This window comes from Neodiprion pinetum, chromosome 5, assembly GCF_021155775.2.
Source record: "Neodiprion pinetum isolate iyNeoPine1 chromosome 5, iyNeoPine1.2, whole genome shotgun sequence".
Lineage (NCBI taxonomy): Eukaryota > Metazoa > Arthropoda > Insecta > Hymenoptera > Diprionidae > Neodiprion > Neodiprion pinetum.
The window spans coordinates 20,370,380-20,384,519 of NC_060236.1; the positions used below are offsets into that span (position 1 = coordinate 20,370,380).

The 14,140-nt window shown below is 35.7% G+C and overlaps 1 protein-coding gene across 2 annotated transcripts in view; it reads left to right on the plus strand.

Moving 5' to 3' along the window:
* Window positions 1–14,140, plus strand: part of rau (RA domain-containing protein rau) — an 89,500-nt gene that overhangs the window by 50,095 nt on the left and 25,265 nt on the right. The window contains exons 1-2 of one of the 2 annotated variants that reach the window (XM_046625598.2): window positions 3,823–4,616; window positions 5,951–6,170. In XM_046625598.2, the coding sequence (XP_046481554.1) occupies window positions 5,970–6,170 (201 nt within the window). In that variant the 5' untranslated portion in view covers window positions 3,823–4,616; window positions 5,951–5,969. Of the gene's footprint in view, window positions 1–3,822; window positions 4,617–5,950; window positions 6,171–14,140 lie in introns of those variants that run through there. The other variant, XM_069136388.1, reaches the window with a different exon arrangement.

Here is a 14,140-nt window from a genome sequence, read left to right on the forward strand (position 1 = left end):
CTCCTGGTAAATCGCACTTCTTCCTCTGACAGCCTTTAAGAGGATGCTACGGTCTGTATTTACCGACCGAGTAAATCGTCACTATTTTTCACTATTTTCAAAGCTTGCGTGTCACTGACAACATGCACAATGTATAGTTGGAGGACCAAACCGCGGATCTCCTGGTAAATCGCACTTCTTCCTCTGACAGCCTTTAAGAGGATGCTACGGTCTGTATTTACCGACCGAGTAAATCGTCACTATTTTTCACTATTTTCAAAGCTTGCGTGTCACCGACAACATGCAGAATGTATAGTTGGTGGACCAAACCGCGGGTCTCCTGGTAAATCGCACTTCTTCCTCTGACAGCCTTTAAGAGGATGCTACGGTCTGTATTTATCGACGGAGTAAAACGTCACTATTTTTTATTATTCACAAAACTTGCGTGTCACTGACAACGGAAGCCGCAGTCAGCGCAATTTTATATTCAGTGCCTGACAAGTATATTATGCCCTAAAACTTGTTTTTGTTTCAGGTTAAAACAAGGCAAGGAAACTTATTCTTGTGATAAGTGGTAATTCAATTATAGGAATATATATTTCTCGGCATCAACGTTGTTGCGTAAACAAAAAATACGCACGAAATACGATATTTTCACGTTAGTGATGCGTAGGCTTTGAGAATAGTCAGAAATAGTGATATTTTACTCGGTCGGTAAGGACTGACTACTGCATCGTACTAAGAAGGTTGACTGGCCAAAAATCGATACTTTTCGTAAATATTACTATGCGGGTCCTGCATCGATTATTAATCAAATTACTATATATCTGCAAACTATGCGAAGACCGCCTTAAAAATACAAAAATAAAAAATACTGGAATTACAATAAAGAAAAGCTTAGATTTCGATGTTTTGATTGACGTCGCTTGAAAAAATATTGCGTGAAAACCAAATAGATTCGTTCAATTTTATTTTACAAGCTTACCAGAACATTTTTTAAACAATGTTGCACCGACCACCTATGTTAACTGTGACGAACAAATTGTAATATCAAATTGAATACCGAAATAATAGAAAATCTTTTGCGGTGAATACGTAGCAAAAAGTCTTCTGAGTAAAATGAGCCATTCTACAACGAAACCGAACGAATCTATTAGATTTTCTACATTTTTGAAGCGATTCGAACTGTTGTATCGATATATCCAAACTTATCTTTATTATATAACTATAGTATTTTCTATTTTGTAGCTACGTGTATGAATAGAATTTTAACCGATTTCGAAGTTGTTACTCGAGTTTATGCATAGAATGCCTCATATATGCGTGATGCTGCAGACGCACAGGTGTGTTATGGAGAGATTGAAACAGAGCGAGAGAGAGGAGAAAGACTTACTGCAGAGATTCATGCAGAGTAGAACACAAAGGGATTCTTTGTTACGCGTATATAAATTAAACTTAGTGTACATTACAGATACGCGCTTGTATTCTGTGTATGTGCGAGTGTATTTATACGTGTGTAGAATCAACCACCGTATATCCGACTGCAGCAACGGTAGTGGAAAAGAAAAAAGGAATCGAGAAAGTCAGAAAGAGGCGAATGGCAGCAGAAAAAAAAAAAAAAAAAAACCAATTAAACGAAACGAAATGTTTGTAAGTTTGCAAAACAATATTACATAAATTATCTTGTCTCATGATATATGGAATTGAAGACGGATGACAACAACGGCTTGAAATTATTTCGAAATACCTACCGCAAAGCTATTGTAAGGAAATTGTTTGCAATCTATATACATACACACAATTCTTCAAATCGTTTTGTGCAAGATTAATAGGAATGTGTTGTGTGATCGACGAGTGAAATTTAAACCTGTGTTACAATTGAATCCAAAGTAAGATACGTACCTCATTGATTTACTTTTATAACAGTTCGATGAAATTTGAAGTACAGATACTAATTATATTGGTTTGATTACGACTTGCCGAGGTCCGATCTAACTTGATCTAAATTAAATCTATTTACCGTGTACTATTTTTTCTTGCTATGTTATAAAACTATGTCGAAAAGCATAACGATATTTAATTCGATTCAACTTGGATTTGGCAAATCCAATTCATTCTAAACTAACCTATCATAACCTAACCCAATTATAAGCGAATAACTTATCAAAAATAATTAACTATATTTTGCGAGGTTTGACAACTAAATCCAACCTATCGTTACAAATTTTATTGATTTAGCTGAGGTTTTTAGAAATATACCCTAACCTAATCCGGGGTAAACAATCGACTACAAATGTATATTTTCCGGCCTGTGAATTCGAAAAAACTTGAGCAATCCCAACTGAAATTGAACGAATATTAACATATTTAATTAATTCTATGCTAAATTTGGGTCAGGTTAGGATGTACAAAATCTATTCGGCTGTTTACATGGACATATTTAGGACAATATGGCGTCTCGGGTAACCGACAGCTGATCGATATAGTTAAATTTTTCGAATAAGAAGGCACAGAAACTATCGCGGTAGCTGAGAGACTTTCATTTTGCGACTTCAAGTCGACGTGGATTAACATATGCAATGAAAAACCGTTAAAGATAGATAAATTCAATGAACTCATGAAAGTGGTTTTTGCCATGATCCAGAAATATTTTTTAGGTTATTTTTCAACTTTGAAGTTGGGGCATCAATGTGAGAAAAATGGAATTGTATAATTTCTTACGGAAGAATGACTCGAGGAAAGTATAGGAAAGGAATCTTCTCGACGACATTTTCTAATTCATGTGCGTGGCATGTGGGAGAAAAAAGAAAAAGAGATAGAAAAAATGAAGAAACGAAATACGTGCTACCTGTGCAACCTGCCCATTGCAATGACGGACGACGGAGTCCTTCGGGGGAGGATGTTCTCCCATAAGTATAATCCAGCTGTCGTGGGAATCGGGATGCTGACTCCCTCGCTAGCTCGCACAATCTCACTTCCTTCTTTTGTGCAGTATAATTATTTTACTTTCGCTATTGTCTTTATATAATATATGAAAACAGCAACGGCAACACGATTACCAGCAGTATAAGCAGAAACTTCGTGTGCTACAGATTATTTTTCAGTTTTTTTTTTCCTTTCTCTTCAAGATACAACGCATAAATAAATAACGACAACAACAATACCACGGTAAAAAAAAACTTTTCACTCAATTACAATTTGGGGTAAAAAAAAAATATCAATATTTGTCTATAACTCGATCATGCCAAACTTTCGACTACAATATTCATTTGAAAAAAAAAAAGAAAAACAAAAAAACTACCTAGGAAAGAGAAGAAAAACATTAATACAACGTCGTATGTATAGAAATAATTCGACGTTCTTATAGTGCGGTAAAACGAATCGAAATTGTTAAAAATAATATTTGAATAATTATCGAACGTGTAAATCGAAACCAATTTTGTTTCGAGAAAAAGCAGAGAAAAAAAAAAAAACAACGCTACTAAAATCAAACTTGTCCGTTTTTCCCAATATTGTACAACTCCAAAGGTACACGAGGTGAAGTTTTTCCACTTTACGTTTCGTTGGCGGTTCTGGATTAAATTCTGGGGAATTTCGTTCGCCCGTATAAAAACTAAAATCCCTAGAATTTAGTCTGAAACGTAATTCGTAATATTATTGCACCGATCGACACGCGTGATGACGGATGTACCAATCGGACTCACACACAATCGCATTCCGCGATTACTACGTACCGTAGAAGCCACGCGTGTAGTTTAGAGCTTGGAAGAGGGGGAAGTAGAGGAGAGGGAACGGAAGGTCGTCGTGTATCCTACTCACAAACTGAAATATACGCGCCATCCGGCCGCCGCTCAGTTGTAGCGAAGCGTTTGCAGCGAAAGGGTCTCGAAACTCGGTGTAAAACATTGTTCTTTTATTTTTCCTCTTTCAAATTCGAACGACAACGAGTTAACAATTTAACAATTAATAAACTATAACAACAAAGTACGACGTAATTACGTATTAGAAAACTACGTATTATGCACAATTTGTGAATGAATTTTTCAAACGATTAATTAAAAAAACAATCTCCGGTAAAAATTGTAAAAATCTTCGTAATCGAAGTAAAAAAAAAAAAACTGATCGTACATATTTTTTTGTCGACAAATTGGTACAGTTTTCCATCTTCTTCTTACGTAAAATTATCGCAGAAGACATTGAAGTGAAATTGACATGACACTTGTTACTTGATCGTTTGTCAATTTTTCATAATTCTGTACTCTATAAAAAATTTAAATATCTACCGTACGTTATACAGTTGCAATAATCTGTAAGCTGGTGTATATTGTACACCGGGGGTATAATAAACGTGTGAATTCTTTGTAATGATTAATGTATATGTACACACAGTGTTTGCCGGTATATAATCAGACAAATAACCAAATGTACATTTCTTCAAAGTAATTGTTCCGATACACATACACATCCGTATATACATATAATACACTTGGTGCATGTGCAGTTTTGTGTGTGTGCTTTAGTGTATGTGCTTCTCTCTTTCTGTGTTGGTTGCATGTTTAAAGCAAGATTTGTAAACATGTTCAATTCCACCACCCGTTAAATCGTTGGATTAAAATCTTCGATTGAATTGGAGCAAAGTGAGTATCAGCTGATCTATGAATTGTGATATACATACATGCGGAAATTTTAGGTGAAAACAAAACTATCGACAATTGTAAATTATAATCGGTGATTTTGTTTTGCTTATTTTTTATTTATTTATTTATTTTTTTCCCTTTACTGTGCACGTTTTTTTTATGGCATTAGTTTTAATTCACAGACGTTTGTTGTTTACTGTACAAGCTGCAGAATATATACGATATCGAATAGCTAAATTTCAAAAAACAAACGATTTGTTCTGAAAACTGTGAAAACAAAAACTACATTCAAAAGCTAAAAAATCGCACTAAAGCTACTTATAAATACAAATGGTTTCAATACAAATGACAAAATTACAAAAACTCCGAATAATATGACAATCGATGGGGAAGTTTTCTAATTTAATATGGGTAGGAAAGCAAGTTAGGTATCTGGAAAGTTTTCCCGAGTTCAGATATGTACAAGTGTATGTACACATATTTAAAATACATTTAAAATACATTATTTTACACTTAAAATTTTTCGTATCATGTAATATTTATAGAACGTGTTTCAAGTAAACGCGGGAAATACCGCTGAAACTCTTGAGAAACATTGATGTTTCCTTCAATATATCATTCCGTTCTAGAATTGTTTTGCGACATTTATTTTTCTAATTACAATTTATAAATATGATAGAAATTAGGTAAACGAAGCCCTTGCGAAAACTACACTCTTATCGATCATTCGGGTTCTCATTTTTACGATTATTCCATTTTCTTCGATACCCTTTACTTAAATTTTGCAAATTAGGTCTTACTTCTTGGGTTTAATCTTCAAATTATTCGATAATTTTTACATTTGTTCGATGGAAATCATTTTTTGTCGCGAATATAGTATTATAATTAATTATATTCCAATTACACAGCGATCATGCGCAAACAAGCATGATAATTCCGACGGTGTAAAATTATTTTTCCATACCTTCGTTATTTTTTTTTTTTAATGCTCAAAATTCAAAATTCTTCTTTCCCCCTTGTTCTGACTCTAAAATTCAATGAAACAAACATTCAATGGGGAGAATTTCGAAAGTTTAATGTCACTATGCATTTTTTAATCAGTATTTCTTACCGATACGGTAATGCCGAAAATCTTTTTTTATTGCCATAATTTTTTTCAAAAATCTTTAACAACAATTACGGTATTGCAAAATATGATTATTACCGGTGTGGTTATCGTTATTTATAAAATAAACTTTTTAGTACTCGCATTTCGATATTAATTTTGCGAATCTACTTTCACACCCTTTTGTCTTTCTATACCCTTACCACGATGAATTTGTTATTGTTTTCAGGAGATCGGCGGAGCGAAGGATGCTCAAGCACGTTTCAGTTTCGCCGTGGCGGGGAAGGGCGGACAGCGTTAGTCTAGCATCCAGCAGTGCTAGTAGCTGCGGAAGCGGAAGTCCGACCCCCGCACACACACCGCCACCCTCGAGAGCTTCGTCATGCGCGTCACTCGCACCCCTAAATTCTCTGTCGAGTTTTTCACCCGCCGACACTAATCCGCAACAGGTGAGTTAATTGATTAACGTTAACTTGTTACTGCTTATTACGTGTAATCGTTAGAGTCATTTTTTGCTGCAGTTGATCAAACTGTAGTACCGATGTTTTCGCGCCTTACCTTTTTGTTCATTCTTGTTCTGCTTATTTCTTTTATCATGAATTGCATTTTCCGCGAGATATTAAAAAATACCGGCACAACACGGCGATGGAAAAAGAAAATACCAGTCAAATTACTAATACTAAAAGAAAACTTTTTCATTGATACTAAATGTTGTAAATTTCACTTGTCGGACGAAATAAAAAATGTCAAATTTTTACAAAAATACTAAACGAAATACCTACTTGTAGCAAAAACGTAAATCTGTTCTATATTAAGTACATATTACGTGTTTCATGACGAAAGGTACTGTAACGTGTTTTCCAAGATAAATTACGAAATACCGGTACAAATATCAAAAGACAAAACTTTGATTGATACTAGATATTGCACATATCGCTTATCGAATAAAATGAAAACGGTTAAATTACACAAAATTCTTAACGAAAATACTGATACCGATGATCAAAATTATCACAATACTAAGCGAAACCTACAAACTACGATCTTCTAACAAAATAATAATACAAAAAAAAAATATATATATATATGTATATATATATATTGATGGACACAGCAGTATTCGTAAAACAATTATACAGTTGTTGAAAAGTATTCGAATATACTTATTCTGCCTAATTATACTAAGCAGTTGAATACACTTGATGAAAAACAAAATGAATGCACCAGAAAGTGACAAAAAATTATTAACGAAAATACTAAAAATACTAAAACCTGAAATACTAAATAATCAATTGTGCTGACTTATATCATACCAATTAACAAAATGCGCTCAAGTGTTTAATAATGGAGAAAATATATATATATATATATATATAAATACGTGGAGTATTATACGAGTATTATACACCCTTAACCAGCCACTCGATTTGTTCCTTGCCTTTGCTTCGATTATTTTTTCCTTCTCTCCAACACTCCGAATAACACAAGCGGTGGGAAACTCGTTTTCTAAGGACGTCGCATAAGCTGCACATTGCAGTCGACTGCACTACGCCAGCTATACAATACCAATATACATAGGCATATGAGCTTCTGATAAAAAAATTACCCTCCATCTATCACTTTCTCTCTCCCTCTCGCTCGCTCTTTCACTCTCTCCCTTTCTCCCGGTATCCTTTCCGTTATAAGCTGCATTTTTCATTCCTTTGACGCATATATACATGCAAATTGGTTGTACGTTTCATGATAATATACACACTCGAATATATGTGTATTATTTTCAAAGGGTGACGTACTGCAATTAGAAACGTGGGAATCTTCAAATTTTATACACCTATCCGTCCATCTGCGATATCCGCGTATATATATATATATATGTGTGTGTAATTTCGAGTGTATGCATACACGTATGCGTTATACGAGTTCGTGGAAATTTTAATGCTCTCGAAACAAAGACAAATTTAATTATCATACGTGTATCCGTAATTAAATTTTGTGTTAACTTGCGATGACTCTACAGTCGACAATGTTTGAATTATGTCATGATTCACCCCGTTCTGTTACATCTGAATACCTTGTGTTTGTGTGAATACTTTCAGTGCTGATTTACGTTATGCGTTACATTTCTAGAGAATTAATGAAATTTGAGAAGTGTTAAACTTGACTCCGTATTTAACGTATTTTTCGCACTCAATTCAACATTCGCAGAATTCAATTTTCACGGTATGAGAAAAATCCCATGTTATAGTAACACAAATTTAACATTTGTAGTGCAAGTAATAAAGTTGACTTGTTAAAAAAAATATATTATATATAATTTCGGCGATGTAAGAATAATATTGCGGTGTTGAATACGTCGAAACTTCAGTTTTTGTTCTCGATATTGATAATCATTCGAGAAATATCGATGATCAGTCATTTTATTTGTTTACTTTTCTTTTATATTTTTTCTACAGTTCGAATATTGCTGGAAGCTGTTCGAATTTGTTTTTGTGCGTCGCAAAGATTCGATTATCAAGTCCATTTTTCATTATTACTTGCTCTATACTAATGATCGCGGAGACTTTTTGGAACGTGTGAATTAGAACGATATATTTTATTAATTCGGTACTTTGACTTTCACAAATTCAAAGATCAAACCTTTATGTGAAACGGATTTAACGAGAAATCTATCTCATCATCAAAATAAATAAATAAAAATTGAACAAGAATATGGGATCAGTATCGATCAATCGAAAATTATCTGAAAAAAATACATCAGCATTTAATTGTTGAACTCTGTTTTTACTCGTGCGTTTTAGACGCGTATCCAAGGCTTCAACCGCAGTTGCAGACTAGACGCTTTATGTATGTATACGTATAGATAGATATCATGATGTACATTGTACATGAGTTTTATAAACTTTGGCGCCGAGACTAACTCGTAATAGCTCTTAAATTTTAACGACCAATTGCTCTCACTCTTTCTTTCATCCTCAAACGGCGCTGCAACAACAAGCTTCGATGGCTATACAATAGTTGTTTAATTTGTCCCCAACAATTTTTCGACACCGTACTTTAGATAGGTACACAGTAGATACTGATTTTCGTGTAATTCATCCATCTTTCTCTATTTATCGCTCGCTGACGTCTTCTAGAATTTCCCAGCGTGTCGACAAACAGTTTTCTAATTCCAATTTTACACGTCCAATGTACTTCGATTCCCGGATTCTCATTAGTTTTTCTGCACTTCATCTCGTTCCATTTTTTCACCTATTTTAATTCTTACTCCTTTATAACAACGCATGTATCCCGTTATATTTTGTTTTTCTTCCTCTTCCATTTTATCGAATCACTTAACGATCTCTCAGAATAATTATAATGATCCCCAAACTTTTTATATAAATCTCGTCATTATAGAAATACCCAAAATATTATTTGCATAAATTCTACATGCAACCAAAAACAAGTTCGGTCTGCATAATAAAATTAAGAGTCTCTTTTCCTTGTTGTCTTTTTCTTCTTTGGTTACGGTACTTCGAATTTTCGTTCTAAAACTTACAATTTCCGTCATCTTTTAAATTTTTTCTATATATATATTTTTTTTTTTTGTTGTTGTTTCTTTTGTCATAATTTGTTTCACCGTAGACAATTGTTATTGTCTTATTCGTTCCTCTATTATTCCTCCGGTTCTTGTACAAGAGAACGACGGTGGTTTGTTTCATCGCGCGTAGTTTGATCTCGCGACATCCGGTGCTGCCGTCCGTAGTTCCGGTTCGCTCCCTCGGTATTCTTCATCTTGTTTTGCCCTTTTCTTTTCACTTCTTTTCGCTGCTTCGCATCCACATCTTCTGTTTTCCTCTCTAACAATGTCTCCCGTTAATTCTGTCGTCCTTGAACTCGATTTTCACCCCGTTTTTTTATGAACCTGACGATAAGATTTTCACGTCTGATTGGTTAAGAAGTTAAATTGAAGGAAGAACGAATTTTCTCTATCGTTCTATGTCACTTGGGAGATGGACGATCATTTCAGCCGAGTGTCAGTCGCTCGGTTTGTCGGTGTTGCGAACCACCCGCATGTCGCATCCAGTGTTTACACTCTGCACGTACACGCATAAATATGTCTCCACACATGATACTTGTGCGCAGGTTGGTCGTGTTTCGTCGACCTCCTCGTCTCCTTGTTTCAATGTACCTATGCGTGACGTCTGCGTATACAGGGTGACGAAAAGTGCATCGTCGCAATGAAACATATCGATTACAAGTCGTCGTAAGATCCGATCGTTAAAACATCTCTCATTTTAAGCTCTTTTCGATATAAGCCCGCTCGTTATAATTCCGCTTGTTATGAGATCGTTCGTCATATATATAAAAGTTGTCTCTTTTGAAAATTCACTTGCTTAAAGTCCTCTCGTTAAGATCCCGCTCGCTTTAATTCCGCAAAGCTAGTTCAACATTGAAACTTTTGTCACACGTTGTAAATAGTTTCGAAGTTCGTGTCTGAACCTTGGATAACTAATTCAAACAATATTCTCAAACAGTTTTTCATTCGTTTTATTTGTGGTCACCCTGTAGAGCGGAACACAATTGCCGCTAATCAGGATATACGTGCATGACGCCCACGTTATATATACGTATATACATACAATCATGTATCTACACACTTGACTTTTCTCAACATATCCATGAAACTACATACGTACATGTATGTATAATTATGGGGTCTGTGGCCACGTCCAAGGATCCACATTTCACATTATCGTACAATACATACGTATCGTACCTACCTGTAACGTATACACACACAATATTGCCCAATGCCTATCTTTACGGTGCATGAAGTCGATGTTATATATTTGTACATAATCATCGAGACATATCTTGAAGCTTTTTTTTTTTTCAACTAGTTCTTGCACGAAGAAATACGTGGTGCAGAGGAACTTTAAATAAAACATGAAGACAGGTTGTCAAAAAATAGTGTACGATTAAATTTATCGTGGTAAAAATTCCAACATACTTTTAACTAAGTTTATCTTCGTTCTCTTCCACGTATTTTTTTTTTTTTATCTGTTGGTCCGTATTCCTTCTCGCTGTTCTTTGACCATCGCGCTGTATTATGTTTACTAGTATTATTAGTACGTTCCGTACGGTGAAATAGTGCAAACTTTGGGTGGTTCGTATAGCATTGTCGCTGGCTGCGCTAACTATCCTTGACAGCTATACCCCAACTTGTACGTATACGCACATGGATATATGCACAAGGTACACGATATCCGGCCTGAAATAAAGATAACCAATTATCATTCTCCGACTGACCCTTCCAGCTTATATGAGAAGTTACGCGAGCCCGTATCTTTTCCTCTTCCTTTTCTTCTATCTCTACTAGTTACTACACATGGCAGTGATGTCTGTAGATGTAAATAACACATACTATACACATATATATCATACAGTGAAACCAGTAGCACGGTTCGTTATCTTCTAGTTCGTCTGCTGTACTGTATACGTATACATGTGAAAGACGGTATAACGTAACATCTTGTCGTCATTTGTTAACTGAACGATTTGTCTTTTCCACTGCAGGTACCTCATGTGATCAATAAATTTCGAAAAATTGTGTGACCAAACTGAAACTCGCGTTACTTTTAGAGACCCGGAATGCGACAGCCCGCATGTATAAAATTTACTTTGGAGATTTACAATGGGAGAATATAAAATTTTTCAACAGATCGTTATTACTTATACTTGAGTGTAAATTACTTCATACGATAGCCACGCAGCTACCTATAGCTTCCAATTATTACAATTAGCTCGATTGGGGTATATAACGTTCACTATATACTTCATTCCTGCATGTCCAGCCACGTCACCTCTAAAATTTGCAACACTCCGTAATGTTATATGGTCACATTTGTTATACAATGCGTATAATAACAACTTGAATCATCTATGTATATCGGACCGTTTTATTTTACGAAGGTCAGTTATGTTGAATTGTTATATTAGATGCTATACGCCGCGGTGAATCTGTAAACGATGCAATTATCCTAGTGAATAGATCCAGAGTGTGACATATACAAAATTATATTTCATTTGCTATCTGCGTTAAATATCTGGAATTCCGTCGCTAACTGCATCGTTGCGTCATTAAAGAATTCCGAATTAATTATAAAGGTGTCGATACCCAAAATTTATGGTAATTAGTTTCTTGAACGATCCGTTCATGACTTTTAATGCGGATTTCTTGAGAAACGCTTTTCAGCCTCTTACTCTCTCGACTATTTCAACCACTCGAGTGATTGCTTATTTTACGTTAGTCACTCGATCGGATTGTACTGCCTTGTTCAACTGTATTCCGCGATTCAACTGCGTTCGGTGAAATTATACCGCGAACTATTTATACTTGTAAGAATTCTTCTCGGAAACATCAAACAAATACGTAAGGTGTTCACGTCTAAGAAACAATTTTATACGCACGCGGTGTTGAAACAATTACGAAGAATTGCCTAAACGGTGCAGTACAATTAATCGGAAAAAAATCGACCGGAAGAACAACCCTCGTGACAACATTCTTTCGTAACTCATCGCATAGCTGACATCGAGACGTATCCAATGAGCCCTCGCACGTCCAAATTGGATCATCTGAACCCGAGATATCGGAGTTCGAAGTGCAGCCGCCGAGCGACTGTCACTTGTCCAATGCAGCGCATAACCTCTGAATGCTTCAAACTGGCATATCTTGGGTTCGGATGGTCGGATTTCGACGAGTAAGGGCTCGTTGGGTTCGTCTGGAACGCCGCAGTCAGACGGTTTATGACAACACGCAATCGCATGCAGCGGTCGTCGATGATGTACGGAAAAATTACACAGATCGATCGAAGATCGATCGATCAGGCGTGCGTAATTGAGCAAATTCCGATCCCGTGAATACCTACGTTCACACACGATTATGCGGGCTCCGTGACATAAAAATAATGACGACTGCGGCGGTAGCCGCCGCTGGTGAACAGTGAAAGCATCGATAGTTGAATACAAATCCGGAGGTACGAGTCACGCTGCAGCCAAAGGCTATTTCGTAGTATATCGCCTGGTAGAATTTGTAATATGCCATGCGCTTACGCGTTCCACCTTGGTACCGGTGTTTATCTACTTGTCTATTTATGCTACATACGTATTAATACACACACACACACACACACACACGAGTATTAGCCCGTGTTCGTAACAATAGACGCGTGGATAATAATTATCCTACCTGGTTGTATTTTGAGTAAAAACCTGACTCAATATGGAAATTTCAATCATCCACGATACAGATAAATTTCCCGGCACTTTGCCTGGTAGGTATAAGTACTTTTTTTATTTTTGTGCGTTGTCTGTTTTTGTTCTTCGTTCTGTTTTTCTATTTTCTACTACCATGCCTTTCAAAGTCCCACAAGACAAAGTAATGGTAGCGATAGTGTTTAACCTTGTTCGTGGTTAGAGAATAAATAAATTGATCAGGGAATTCGACGGTACGGGTGTCGCCGTTCGCGGAACTTGGGCTGTACATAATATCTACGTATATCGGTATATCTGTACCGACATGTTTCACCGACACAAGTTTTTTAAGCAATTTCATTTAATTTATTCACCTTTGGGATAAAAATTACTGCTTTTCGATACTTAATTTCTTATTTATGTTCTCATTGCCATCGATATCTCTGATCCTTTGGTATAATTAATTAAGTCGTCCGGACGACTCGATTTTGCGGTTCTTATCCGAACTCTAGTAACGCTATCTAAAAGAGCAAGTTATACGAGTTGCAGCTTTTGATATGGCTCGAGTTGTTGAATTTGATTTTTAATCTCTTTTTTTACTTTGAATTCTGTACGATTCGACTGTTCGAAAAATATTCTTCGAAAGTGCCTCATCTTCCATCAGAGGTTTTTGATTTATATACTTACTATATTGGTTTTCATTTAGAATTTTTCCTGAATTCTATTGAAAATTTGAATAAATTTTCTCCCCATATTACTATTGTGGCGAAATTTTGGTCATGTTCTCACTCCAATTGTTGAATGTTAATATCAAAAATTTCTCGATTTTGATACCAAATGTTGTAAAGCATTTCGGGTGCAAGTTTTTTTCGAGCGATTATGAAACAGAATACGAGAACTTTCTCAAGTTCGTCTTCCTGTCTTACAAATTAAGGAAAAAAAAAAACTTACGAAACGAAAGCACACTTGTCGTCGCCGTCAATTTTTTAGCACTCATTCTCACACTTCAACGCAGTTAAATAGTCGTAGTCTTCGTTCTCGGTTGTAATTAAACGTGGAACGGTTTTTCGTCATTTGACATTTTCATGTATCCGGTTTGTGGATGACTGGGGGGAAGGGTTTACTACTGTGTGCTCTACATTATCACACTCATCAGGGTCACGGTTTGGGCCTGTAGATCCGC